The following is a 14,266-nucleotide window of genomic DNA, read 5'->3' as shown; positions in this document are numbered from 1 at the left end:
CCAAAAAAAAGATATTTACAGGAACTTCAAATTCCTTTATACTTTTACAAAACAGCGTTGAGCTACGTCTGGAAATGAGCAAGTCAGTTCTTTCACTCAAAATGAAAGAAACAGGTAAGTCTTAGAAACTTTCCATTTTATCTTGGACATGATGGCGTTGTCTAAAAATCTTCATTGTTTCCAGTATTATTTCAGGGAATATCCACTGAACAGTGTGGATATTAAGGTAACATTGCTTATTTATGTAATGGAAGTAAGAATATCATCAGGTGACTACCTAGAGAAAATTTTTCTCTGTAAAACCCTGAATAACTTTTTTCTTCCTTCTCCCTGCCATACCCATTGCAAGCCAGCAAGCTTTTCCTCAAACAAATGAAAAAAAAGGAAGCTTTTTATAAAAACATGCTTTCCTTTTCCTCCATAGAAAGCTACAGCTTGCCATGGAAAAGTTTGTCTTGATCTAACTTCCTTATGAACATTTTCCATTATACCATGTTCTGATCATAACAATAAATAGACACACAGTCAAAAATTCTGCCTATCAGGAACAACAACCTGCTGCTATAATCATCCCTTTTGTTTGGGCTCATTTGTGTGTGCGCGTATGTGCATGTGCATGCACGCACACGCGTGCGCATGTGGGTGTTACAAATAAGACTTTCCAAATTTCATGGCCCAATTTGGAAGCTTATGTCAAACTTGTTTTGCTTCATCTGTTTCAGTCAGGGTCTTATATCATTGTTGTTGCAAACATGTGGAAAGCTTAATGGAAGTCATTAACTTTTATTTTAGTTTAGCCATATTGTCATCATGGTGGGCAGATGCAGAGATGGTGCTATTCCCAAGATCCTCTTTTTGGAACACTGATGTTGTTTACATCTTCTTGATCAGAAGAGAACAATGGTTTTTACTTATTTTTAAAGCTCTGTTTTGCAAATTAAAAAAGCCCCTAAGAACCTTTGAAAATGTAATTGAAGATATTCCTTTTATTCTTTTAACTGTTTAAAATCTTTCACAAGTTTCTTTTTCTTTTCTGAACTGCCTTCTGAAACTTTTGCACTCGCAACTCTATGGTTTACTGTTCAGCTGAAGGAATGAAAAGAATTTCATTAGATGTGTTTTATGTTTCTTGATTAAAAATGTCACCCGAGGCTCAGTGACTTGTTTTACGTTAAGTGACTGCTGTGTGCTTTGATCATCACTTTATTAATGCTTTAATGAATATTAAAAAAAAAATAAAGCGCTGTATTAAAAGTTAAGCTCTCATATAAGGAAACTGAATCCCTTTTCCAAGAACTACAGTATTTCTTACTCAAACATTTCCTTCTATATTAAGGCTTTCTCCAGTTCCCCTGCAGCCTGCTGCAGACTCTTACAGGAAAGCACAACAATTATATTGGAATAAGACTGAAGAGAGAGCAAACAAGAGAACAGAGTAGTATGCTTCTATTCAAACAAATAAATTCCAGACTTACCATGCACTTGTTTGGTTTTTCTCCAGAGTGAACCCTCATATGAATCAGCAGTTTGTAACGAGCATTGAAGGGTTTGTATCGGCGGACACAGCCTGCCCAAAAGCAAGTGAAGTCCTCTCCTTTCCGCTGGTCAATGTGCGTCTTTTCTATGTGTCTGACCAGTTCGTCTTGTTGGTCGTAAGTGGCACTGCAGTCAATCCACCGACAGACCTGCTTGCCATTGCCGAGGTCCTGTTCGTCCCCTTCGCTGGGCTGAAGGGATTTGGGAGACATAGAGGCGTGCAAGTGAGGCAGTGTCCCTTGAGTTTGGCTTAGCTGCTGGTGTAGGTGGTAAGGGGGAGGCAGCCCCTGATGATGTCGGAAAAGATCAGCAGCGGAGGAATAATCGTCAGCTGGTTCTTGTTTTAAGAAACTCACCTTCTGAGTGCTGTGGGAGGTGTTTTGATGAGGAATGCTACTACCATTCATCATAAGGCTGAGACTTCCATTCTCCTCGACTTGCTGCATTTGTATCTGCTCACAGTCACTTCTGTCACATTCAGTGGAAATAGGTACAAGACATGCTGGAGGGGAGGGAATACTGCAAGGGTTTCCAGGCTGAGAGCAAGACTGTGGCCGAGAGGATTTTTGAGCACTGTGATGACTGATCTCCACGGGATGAGAGGAAATGCCAGCTGAATTAGTTCGCAGTCCATTCACACAGGTGACCAGTGACGTCTGTGATGTGCGGATGATAGCTGTAATGTCAATTCCTTCAGCTGAAGACGGCACAACAGAGATGCATCTCTTCTTCAGGTTGCTCGTCTGTAGCCTAGCCGAGTGCTGAGGGGTGCCAAGTGACAACGGACCCAGGGAGGAGCTGTGTTCATTATTAAACAAGTAGGAAGAAAGTGAATTTGTAAAGCTATTATTCATTAGGTCTATTTCAGGATGCAGGCTACCGGAGGCTCTCAGCTCCATCCCCTCTGTAATCCTTCTATGTGTGGAAGCCTCAGACAGAACCTTATAATCACCGGGGCATTCTTGTTTAATGTGCTGAGCTGGGTGACTTCCATTCAGGCATGGAGCAGCAGAATCTACCGAGTCTTGAAACCTGGGTGACCTGTAATGTAGTTTGCATTAAGCATCACGAACTACCACAGGATTTATCATTTTTGTACAAGACACAACATTGGTTAAGCCCCGAAGAATGGAAGCACTTGTTTTCTGCTGAATGTTGCTTGTCTAAAGCAGCAATTACATCAAAAAATTCTGCGGTGTTTCCTCTACAACCCTTGTATAGGCAGCATCATTTTACATGGGATTAATTTTACACTCTGAGTTACGCACAGAACAGACAGTCCCCCCTCTACTGCTACGGGCAGTTCATCAATCACAATCTAGGTTTTCAATGCATAATAGATTGGGCAAAACAATAGCTGAGAATGAAGTTTGAGAGCTTTGGGCATTTTCAAATTATTCAAATATCAGCATTTTCCTCAGAACACACTGGGAAAATGCCTTGGCAATCTTAACACGAATAAAAAAAAGGCTAGAGCTGAATTTTGCTCACCCGTGACGGAGATGCTGTGCTTCGCTAAATTAAAAAAGGCACTCGATCAGTGGGGAAAAAAGGATTACAAATACAGAACAGCTCGCTTTCAACCAGTGGTCCAGAGCAGATGAGAAATCAGACAACTATTTACTTCCAACGGCTCTACAGAAGATAACTAGAAGTCCACAACCAGTAGATTTAAACTGGCAGTCTGTGTATGTCCATTTCCATTTTTTGATAATCTGCATGGGTCTGCAATTGATAAGAAGTGAGTTTCTGCAGAAGTGATTTTCTATCTTTTTTGATGTGTGCTGAATCCAATCACTCAGGAAGCATAAACCCTACCTAGACGTTTCAGAAAAACTCTTCGGATTACATCTTCTGAGCAGTTAGCAATTGATTGATGCCTTAACACACACAAAAATTTATCTTGGTGATAAACATTTACTGTGCATGACCCAACTGTGTGTTTTTCTTAGGACCAGTGTTTCTTAGTTATCTGGAAAGTGTAGTAGGGTTTAACCTGTGGCTTCAACATGCAGCGATGTGCCAGACCTAGAAGAGGAAAGTACATCTGTGTGCAAGAAAGCTGTACCTGAGCTAATAAACCCCCCAGAAAAGTCCTCCATGGCACTTACGCTGACATGTTCCACATAAACGAATTTTATGCTTTTTTGATGCTAGTGCCACAAAAGCTGAAGGAAACCTGGCCATTTGGCAACTTTTGTGTGTGACACCGTAGCTGACAAATCTGACACATTTTAAAGCATGAAGCACATATACATAAAATATTGTGGACATATCCGTACATTAAACTGGAGAGCTGCTGAGTAAACAGCATTTATCTTATGACTTAGATGATTTCACCTCTATTATTTCCATTAAAGCACTACAAACATTAAAAGCTGGGACCACTTCTACCTCCTCCTTGGTAACAGCTCCCAAAGAACTGCCAATTAGAAAATAAATAAAAACAACAACAAAAAGCTTCAAAAAGACTTCCTTCCCATGAAATGAAGGGTGCAAAAAATGACACCAGTCCAAGGCGCACAACTGGTAGTGGTGCATTCACTGGTGACAGGTTCCTAAGCTACAACAGTTTGCAGCCAGTAGGGCTGCAAAAACTTTAAGGCCATGAGAGAAATTAAATTCCCCACCATTCATTGCTACAGAACAATCAGACCTTGCATTCTGCCACCAGAAGTTTAAAAAGACTACATTTAAAAATTTTAGAGGTTTCCATAATCCATTAGTTATAATTTCTCCCTTTAGGTTTGCACAGTTGGTCTCAGGGTAAACTTAAAGCACCTGGTTTTGCAGATGGTGAGTTTAAAAAAAAACACATCAGTATTCATGCATTATTTTTTAACATTTACAGAACCATATGTCTGTAAAATATGTGGCATAAGCATAAGTAGAAACCTTTTATTGCACATGTTTGGAAAACCCTGCCCTGCTTGCTTGTAGCTTCACTGCTCAGTAGAAAGCGTGCTGTTTTAAACTCATTCTGAGAAAAGTTTTACAGCATACCATGCCAGGCACAATATTTCCTATTATTTAGTTTCTTCTGTACAAGAACTCTTCTAAATAATTCAGTTTGTACCATAGCTTAGTGGTCCCAAAGCCTCAGGCTAAAGCAAATACAACACGTCTCTTACATCACATAAAGCTAACCCAATCCTTACATTTCAGCCCGTGATAATTGGTGTCATATTATTAAGCTTTCTGTAAAGCTCCCATCCTGCCAGAAATCCGTGTGAGGAGTTCAAGCTAGAGTGGGTGCGGAGTACAAGCGGGATGGATACAAGCGTCCTTACCCTGAGACACACTACATTCTCCAAATTCCTAGAGACATCCATCTGCATTTCTAGCACAAGGTCTCGCTCAGACTCAGGACTGTATTGCTGTGATGCTGCTACCGTGCAAAACATGAGACAGGTGAGAAAGAGGGCAGTTTTGAGGCCTTTTTCAATAAAGCCTTGGAATACCTTATTTCACAAACAAAAGGGATGAAGGCACTGAATTTAAGCATCGTATAGGTACAACCTTGTCTTATCCATGCTCTGCCTACCTGATGGTAAGTGCAAGCTTCTTGTGCAGATTGGAAGCAAGTCTTTTCTGGGAGCTACAGCTTTCTCCTTAGCACTTTGTATTTAAATATGTGACATATTTTGTAATTGTTAACTCTGCTGGGAGCATCTGGCTTTGTTTCAATTTCCTGATGTTTAAGTGGTGAGGTACAGAACATCAAAGTTGCATGAATGCAAACTTTCTGTATTCCTGGCAGAATTTTACCATCACTGGTCTAGGGAAAAGCCTGCAGGTTCCTCCCAGCCCTGGGGGTGGGGGGAGAAGGGACACAAACAAAGCTTATGTGAGGGAGAGACAAGGTGTCTGGAACCCAACGTGCTTTGTGGCTCCTCTTCCACCCTATTACTACACTATTTGCTCCTGCAATGGCATCTTGCAGCTGGAGATCAGATTCCAGGTCTGCTACACACAGGCAACGCTGGCCTTAAGAATTTCATAATCTCTGGACAGTAGCCTAATATAAATGTGTATGAAACAAACAGCCAAGAGAAGAGGGAGAGGAACAGAGGATCGCACGACAGCATGAAGCACACTGTGTGGGCATGTGGATTGGCTCGGGTGGCTCTGGGGGCTTCCAGATGAGTGGCCCTGGGAGGGAGTGGGGTTGGAAGGAGAATATACCCCAAGGACATCTCTTCACAGGGAGCATCTGTGTACTCTGCTCAGCATACAAAAACTGAATGTAAGGCCTTCGCAGAGTAACAGCAGCCTCTCACGAAACTAAAACAGCGTTTCCAAAGAGACTCCCTCACGTGGTAACTGGAGCCAGAGCGTGAGGCCTGTAGCACCATGCCAGAAGTTCTGCAGTTCCCAACTGCCCTCAGAGGAGAAGCCAACTGTATCTGAGATCTCCAGATTATTTACAAAACAAGTGTACACGCCTTCAGTTGCCACTGTAAATGTGCAATCAGTGAGAACTGGCAGTTTTAAGGGGCTGGAGGGGATTGTTGTGCTGCACATCCAGGGACCCTGTGCAGCACTATCTGACTGCTTCAGTGTCTTCCCTGGGTTTTATACGCTGGGCTTCGAGCACAGTGTGGGCGGGTTAGCTCTGCCTGATAATGGATTATCTGACAAAAGGCCAACATTTGCTGTGTGCTGACTCCAATTGTGGTGAAGAAGGTATTAGGACTTTTCCAGTCCCACACACATCGCGTTCGCAGATAGCATGTAGCAGCAGTTATGTTGCACAACTTAAAAACTTTTAACTGAGTGGGAAAAAGGGGGCAGGAGGAAGAGGGATCGTGATTCTTGGATTAAGGCAGTCATCCCTTGAGTAATTTTTCTGATAGAAAGTAATTCAGGGAGAAGCTGAAGGGGATAACAAGTTTCAGTGCGCTGAGGGAAAAAGGACAAAGACAGTCATAACCCCAAGTCCTGAGGGAGATTTTGGATTGTTAGGGGAGGTGCTCTCTGGTTTGTCTGGGCTTTCTTTGGATGTTGCATATCCTAGAAATGCAGAGTGGTTCAAAGCTCAGTTTAGAGAGCTTGTTGGAATTTGTATCTTCCTTTGTTTCTATGCCTGTCACTAGAGTTGGACAGAACAACCAAACTGTCTGCGCTACCCTCCATATGCTCAGGTACCCATCCATTCCAGCCCTATTTCTCTCATATTTCAGATTTCAACCTTCCTCCTCTGAGGAAGGTGTAAATCTGGGGGGGCACAGAGCAACCGTGGCTCCCACTGACTTCACTCATTCGCCCCCACCTCAGCTATGATCACCTAGTTCTGGTTCTTCAAGGAAAGCCCATGCTTTTTGTTACCTGTTTGTTAAGGACCCTTAGCGTACCAAACACCATGAAGAGAAGTCATCCCAGCTGCTGTCCACCTTCCCTCACATGCCGAGATTTTGGCTCTGTACCACACGTGTGGTGAGTAGCACCAGGACAAAATTGGACATTGTGTCTAGGAGATCCACAGAGCACAGCTGGGCTTGGCATTACCTTGTACATCCCAGACAGACAGAAGTAGTACCAGCCAGGTGGACATACAAGTAAAGAAAGACTGACAAGACACACCAACAACCCATAAAGGAATGGAAGGGACCTTCAAGATATTTTCTGAACGTTTCCAAACTGTTGCTTAGGAAGCAGCAGAGCCCCAAGGCTTTAGACCATGCTATTAAGCAAAGAGGACAGAACTAGGCCTGTCACCTGCCACTTTTCTCATGTTATGCAGCCGACAATCCTTTATGTTGTGCTGGGAATCCTCTCTCAAATGGGGGCTGGAATGGGTTCATATTTCTGAGGGTGGGTACTGTGATCCACGGTATGCAGGTATCTGTCATTTCCTCATTATAAATTTCACAAAAAGGTCCAAAAAGATCTAAGCAGAGTACTCTCTTTCTCCTTTTGTTTGCTCTTGCCCTAATTATCTTTGTTTCATAATTGTCCTCACTGACAGGATAAAAAAGGTTGGTAAGTGGCAGTCCCACATTGATTCATGAAGAAGCTGGGAGGAAACAGACTTGAATGAAGCTTCAACAGCATCTACAACTCTTTGCAGGGTTAGCAGAATATTTTATGTGGCACAGATATTACTTGTTCTTTTCAAACAAACGAACAGCTCTTTCCACTTGCTTGCCATATTCTGGGTGCCTCCTCTTCCCAAAAACACAGATGTTCTACCCCACTAGTAAATGGAAAAGGGGAAATAAGACATAAATATGTACAATAAAATCAGAAACAGCCAGATTTCCAAGACCAAGCTATAGTCTGTATTTCCTCTTGCTGTGACTATGGAAATTTGGGCCTGATAGTTCCACGCAGAGTGCCAATTATTCCAAGTATCTAAGATAAAGGCTGCAACTTTATTGAGGTTTTTCTTTTCTACAGCTCTTCAAAAAGGTCAAGATTATTCTGTATTACATCCCCTGCCAAAAAGCATTGTAATTAAAATAGATGGACAGATTTTAATTTGTAGCAGGCTTCTATTCACAATGGATGTCTGTTTAGGGTACTTGTCTAAAATCTGGTAATGTTAAATTTGTAACAACAACAAAAAAATAATGTAGTCCTGTGTTTTCATATAATTAATTTATAGCAAATGTTTAAATAGAGATTCTGTTCATAGCATATCCAACTACAGTGCATATATCAAAACCAGAGACCAAATTTTCACATTACGGCCTTAAAAGCAAATACCAAGGATGTGGCTGTATGGGAACATTGAAAATACTTCATTAAAGGAAATGCTGTAGAAATAAAAGTGGCATTGGCTTCCTGTAGGTTTGATGGTGACATGCCAAATTGCCATATGGGAGACATTGGCTTGAGAGTAAGTATCATCCCTGCCTTCCAGGCTGCAAGTTGGAAACAGCATGGCATTGGTGTGGAGGGTGGAGGTACAGAGGAGGCAAGTCTGACCCTACTAAAGCCCCTGGCAAAACTCTCATTGACTTTTGAGCATGCTGGAAGAGCCCCCACAGAGAAGCTGTATTTAAACTTCAGTGCAGGGGGGCTGCAACTGCATATACAGTGACTCCTACTGGCACTGCTTTGGATGGTTGTCTGTGCATATGTCCATGTCCCTGCAGTGAGAACCTGCAAAGAAGCAGTGTGGTTAAACGAGCACCCAAAGGACTTCCAAAATGAAGCAGAAGCCAAAAATACTCTTCCAAATATAGCACCCATGGATGATACGCAGAACCATTTACAAAAAAATGAAGCATTTCAGAAGAGCTAAGTATATCAACTGTCAAATCCTGCAGTAATACCTTATATCAGAGTGCGTCAAGTTCAGCTGACCAACATGAAGCAATCTCTCACAGGACAGTGGGTGGTCTCGCATGAGTGGGTTTCCTGTGTGGATGAATAGTCCTTGTCTGCAGACAGGTACTGAGCTACTTGTCATCTCCATGTCCATCATGTTCTTCTTCTCAGAGATCAAGTTACAGTGATTGTAGCCACCATTAACTGTCAAAAAAAGAAGAAATTATCATAAGCCTTTGACTAAGAATACTCTATACTTACTACTACTCTGTGTGCTGATTTTGCAACTCCTTGTAAAATCCCTGTAAGTGGCATGGCAGTGGAAATGAAAGGTTTCACAAGGAAGCAAAAATTAATTCCAAAGGAATCTGTGAATGATGACCGTTTATTTCTCTTTTTAAGTTTTGTGGCTATGCATAATTTAACTCAAAAAAAAAACTTAGTATGATAGCTTCCTTTCCTTTTGTGTATTTTTATGGCAGAATCTTGCCTTTGTTAGATTTTGTTTCAGAGTCCCTTTATTTTCAGGGAGAGAAGCTCTCTGAAAACAGTGACGTAAGTCAAGTTTTTCTTTGCAGACAATTATCTCTGTGATTATGACTTTAGATGGGCATGTTTCTCCTTTACTGCCAGGTCAACAGTGTGGAAAAAAATGTAACTAATTTGGTTCAATGTATACATTTAACTGTATTTTCAATGTGAGCTGTTAGTATAAATGATACCATTACTACTACTAATAATAAATTCTGTTTTGGTGAATACTACATTTCACTTGACTTGGAAAAACAGACTAGAGCTATAGCGATATTTTTCAAAGGATATATATAGCCCCTAATGATAATTTAGTTGAAAAGAAAGGAAAAGGGGAAAACTAAGAACTTAGATTGTATTGATCAAATACTAGCAAGAAGTAACTTAAACTGAGGACCTGACTTTTAGACAGCTGCAGTCAACTGAAATGAATCCCTCTGAGTAGCCACTCTTGGGCCTAGTCCTTCTTCCAAAGCCCACGGTGGGCCCACCATTGGCAGAACAAATTCTGCCATTTCAACACTACAATATTGGTATTTCCCAGAGATATAGGCATAATAATACACAGGTACATGGATATCACAATATGTAGCAAACAATATTTTCATGATATGAGTAGGCAAAATTCTACTCATGAAGCCTTGCAACCAGCTGCAGCTTTGTTACATCGCTTATGAAGTTCAGATCCAAGATTGTGCTCATTTTTGGTGGTACTGCCCTGGCACAGCCCCTCAAGAGCAGAGGTACCCCTAACACACGTGAACCCCCATTTCCTCTACGTACAGCTGCTATCCTAAAGCTAACGAAAGGCAAGTGGGAGAGCTCAAGCTGCTGTGGTCCTCTATAATTACAGTCAGTGCATGCTTTGAAAGCAATGAGAATGACATTCTGGTTTTTGGTACGTATAAATGAGAAGAAACAGGTGACTAGGGAAGACTAGAAAAAATGGAGAAACTGTCTCTGGTAACTGGAGAAATTGTGAAAGGGATCCCAGCACAAAAGTCCATTCTCCTCCACTGGCTGAGCTCCACAGCTTCCCCATCGTGCTTCTGATTAAGGAGGCATTGGGGAGGTATTGGGGAGGCAAGGACAATCCCCAGACATGGACTGTATATCTCGAAACAAGACACTGGAACTCATGATAAGGAAGCGGCAGACGGACAGAGAAACAAACGTAAGGACTATAAATCTCGAAACTGGACATTGGAATTCATTATAAAGATACAACAAACGGAAGAATTAGCAACAACCAGCTCTTGCAATTAAGAAACCTGCCAATTCAGCAGATTCCTGACCAAAGGTGAAAAGTACACTGTGAGGAAGACTCGGGGTCTTCCTCCCAAAGACCCCTGCCCACGTCCCAAAGACCCCTGCCCACAATTCTTGGAAGGCTCTACGCAGGCGCAAGGTGCCAAAAGGCTAATTAGCATGAGAAGCGAGGGAAGGCGGGGATAGGTAATGAATATGTATAGGTGCTTGTAGAATATTGATAGATTGATTGTATAAATTCAAGACTGCTTTCCGCTTTAGGTATGCACGATAGGTGGAGAGATCCCCCGTGCATCCAGCGCTGCAATAAAGAATATACCACTTAAAGGAATTTCGGCTTCGATCTTTGAATCAATCTGGCACCCCAGATGGGACAACCTCTCTGCCGGACCGCAGGACCCGCTGGGGACAGGACTCCCTAGGGTACCCCCGGGATTTCCCGGAGGGACTCCTCGACTCACCGGATCACTGCGGAGGCAGACAAGGACCCCATCATTGTAAGTGAGTATATTCTTTATTCTGGTTTGGTTTTCTGGTAGACCGGTCATCTGGGACTGTCCAGTAAGTCGGAAGGTGACTTCTGCAGGACAGTATTTGGTATATACTTTGTGGTTAGTGCCACAAGTATATCTGGGGACCTTGGGGTCCATCTGTATCTGGAACTGTCTGTAAGTCAGAAGGTGATCTTCTGCGAGGCAGTGTTTGGTATATACTTTGTGGTAAGCACCATAAGTATATTTGGGGACCTTAAGGAAGGAGCTCGCTTTAAGGTCCATCTGGAATTGTGTTGTCTATTTCGGTTTTCTGACTCATGGAGTATGGTATTTAACTCTGATTATTGTTACTGCGATTTTGGCTATTTTCCTGGTGGTAATAGTAGGTTCGTGGCATTGTTGTAAGAAAGATATCGTTACGGTGTTACACAGTTTGGTTTTCTGACTTATCGCATGTGGAATTTGACTCTGACTATTGTTATTGTGATTTTGGCAATATTGCTGGTAATAGTAGTTTTGTGACATCTCTACTGAAAGATATTGCGTGCCCGTATTTTTGTGAGTGATACGTTTTGTGATACACTTTTGTAAGTAACATGTGTATTCTGAAAGTGTAAACTGGAAAATGGGGGGGCAAACAAGCAGTGAAATTTTAAAGAAAAGTGTGTTAGGATGTGTTTTAAGTCACTGGAAGGATATTGGAGGATCTGCCGGTGGAAGCGTGAACAGGAAAACATTGATAAAATATCGTAATCAGTGGTGGCTGCTTTATAAACTGGAATGTGGAGAAAAGTGGCCCCTAAATGGAACTTTAAACTATAATATTTTGCTACAGTTAACGTTGTTTTTTGAGAAGCAGAACAGGATGAAATGTTGTATACTGATGTTTCAGCATCTTGGTGGGAAAAAGGTACGGAATTAAGTTGGCCCCTGACTGAGCCTTTGATGTTGGCATTAGAGAAGTACAGGCTGGAGAAAGATAAACGAAGTGTTAAAAGGGTTGTTGAAAGTGTTAAAGGTGTTTGAAGTTGAATGAGCAGGGAAAGAGGATGTAGGAATGATAATAGTTCTGCCACTGCCCGAGGCAGAGATCTTAAAATCATGGGTGTTAGCCCTTTGGGGCAAAGGGACCATGATGGGTCCGAGAGAGTTGTCACAGAAACAGAAAACCAGTTAACTCTTAAAACAACCTGAGTTCATGTGCGAGCTCAGATTGCCGATGGGACCGCTCAGGGAACTGTGGACAATTGCATTCCCCTGACCGACCCCCGCTAAGACCCAAATCATCCTGAAAATTATGAACGGTTAAATAAATACTAAAACCTGGATGAATTGGGAATTGAGAATATGCTTCCAACAAGGTCTAAAAGAAACCCCTATGGAATTTTTAGACCAACTCTGAAATGTAATGAAAATAAATAAATAAATAAATAAAACAAAACGGTTTGGACCTGGCTTCGGAGGACAAATTGACTAGCCTTTTCCTAGGGTAATTGACCCCTGATTTCAACAGGAATAATGGGGACCTGGGGAATCTACCCTAGCGGATCCTCCACTGGTTATAATGAAGCTAGGGGAGGAATGGAAGTGAAATTTCTTATTGATATGGGGCAACGTATTCAGTTCTAAATCAAGCATTAATGCCTTCACAGAATTATTATGTTAGGGTAAAAGGTGTGTTGTGGTTTAACCCGGCCGGCAGCTAAACACCACGCAGCTGTTCGCTCACCCTCCCCCTCCCTCTCTGGGACGGGGGAGAGAAATGGAAAGTGAAGCCCGTGAGTTGAGATAAAGACAGTTTAATAAGACAAAATAATAATAATAATAATAATAATAATAGTACCACTACTAATAACGTGTACAAACAAGTGATGCACAATGCAATTGCTCACCACCCGCTGACCGATGCCCAGCCTAACCCCAAGCAGTCCGGCCCCCTCCCCCCGGCTAGCCACCCTTATATATTGTTTAGCCTGACGTCAGATGCTATGGAATACCCCTTTGGCTAGTTTGGGTCACCTGTCCTGGGTCTGTCCCCTCCCAGCTCTTACTGCACCCCCAGCCTGCCTGTTGTCAGGACAGAGCAAGAAGCTGAGATGTCCTTGGCTTGGTATAAGCACTGCTCTGCAACAGTTAAAACATCGGGGTGTTATCAGCACTCTTCTCATCCTAAGCCAAAACATAGCATTCTACCAGCTACTAGGAAGAAAATTAACTCTGTTCTAACTGAAACCAGGACAAGGTGTAACCAAAAAGGCTTATTTTTGTGAACCTTTGAAGTACAAGTTACGGAAACAATGGAGCATACACAGATTTTTATATATGCCTAGCTCCTCATGGGCACTCTTAGGTAGAGATTTATTAGAGCAAGTAGGAGCAGAAATTGTTTTTGAAAAAGGGAAAATGGAATTAAGTATAGGAGAAGAACAACTAACAAATGTGTTAAGCTTGGCACTAATACAAACTGACCCTAAAAGTGAAATACCTTTAGAGATCACAGATCAAGTATGTCCAGGAGTTTGGGCTACTGAAACCCCTGAAAGAGCTAAAAATGTGACCTTAATAATTATTAAATTAAAGCCAGGAGAGAAACCCGTTAAGGTTAAGTAATATCCTTTGAGGATAGAAGATAGGAAAGGAATTAAAGAGATAATTAATAAATTTTTACAGTGTAGATTATTGAATGCGAATCAGAATACAATGCACCCATATTGCCAATTAAAAAGGCAGATGAAAAAGCTATAGGCTAGTTCAGGATTTGAGGGCCATAAATAAAATCACTGAGCATATACATCCAGTAGTGGCAAACCCTTATACTTTGCTGACTAAATTAAAGAATAGTCAAGTCTGGTTTACCGTACTGGATTTAAAAGATGCCTTCTTCTGCCTAGGCTTAGCCACAGAAAGCCAAAACCTATTCGCCTTTGAATGGGAAAATCCCGATTCAGGCAGAAAGACGCAGCTTACGTGGACATTACTACCTCAAGGATTCAAGAATAGCCCCACTATTTTTGGAAACCAATTAGCAAGGGAACTCGAAACATGGATGCCTCCGGACACTGAAGGTGCTTTGTTACAATATGTAGATGATCTCTTAATAGCTACCGAGACTAAAGGGAGTTGTATTCAATGGACTATAAATCGTCTTAATTTTCTGGGTT

At 41.9% G+C, this 14,266-nt stretch overlaps 1 protein-coding gene across 1 annotated transcript in view; it reads right to left on the bottom strand.

Annotated features, from left to right (window-relative positions):
• Nucleotides 1-14,266, bottom strand: part of GLIS1 (GLIS family zinc finger 1) — a 195,415-nt gene that overhangs the window by 95,353 nt on the left and 85,796 nt on the right. The window contains exons 2-3 of the mRNA XM_032191805.1: nt 8,817-9,015; nt 1,476-2,577 (exon numbers count right to left, since the gene is read on the bottom strand). Coding sequence (XP_032047696.1) covers nt 1,476-2,577; nt 8,817-9,015 — 1,301 coding nt within the window. The remainder of the gene's footprint in view (nt 1-1,475; nt 2,578-8,816; nt 9,016-14,266) is intronic.

This window comes from Aythya fuligula, chromosome 8 (assembly GCF_009819795.1).
Source record: "Aythya fuligula isolate bAytFul2 chromosome 8, bAytFul2.pri, whole genome shotgun sequence".
Taxonomy (NCBI): Eukaryota; Metazoa; Chordata; class Aves; order Anseriformes; family Anatidae; genus Aythya; species Aythya fuligula.
The sequence above is the reverse complement of the archived record's forward strand: the minus strand, read 5'-3'. Positions and strand labels throughout refer to the sequence as shown.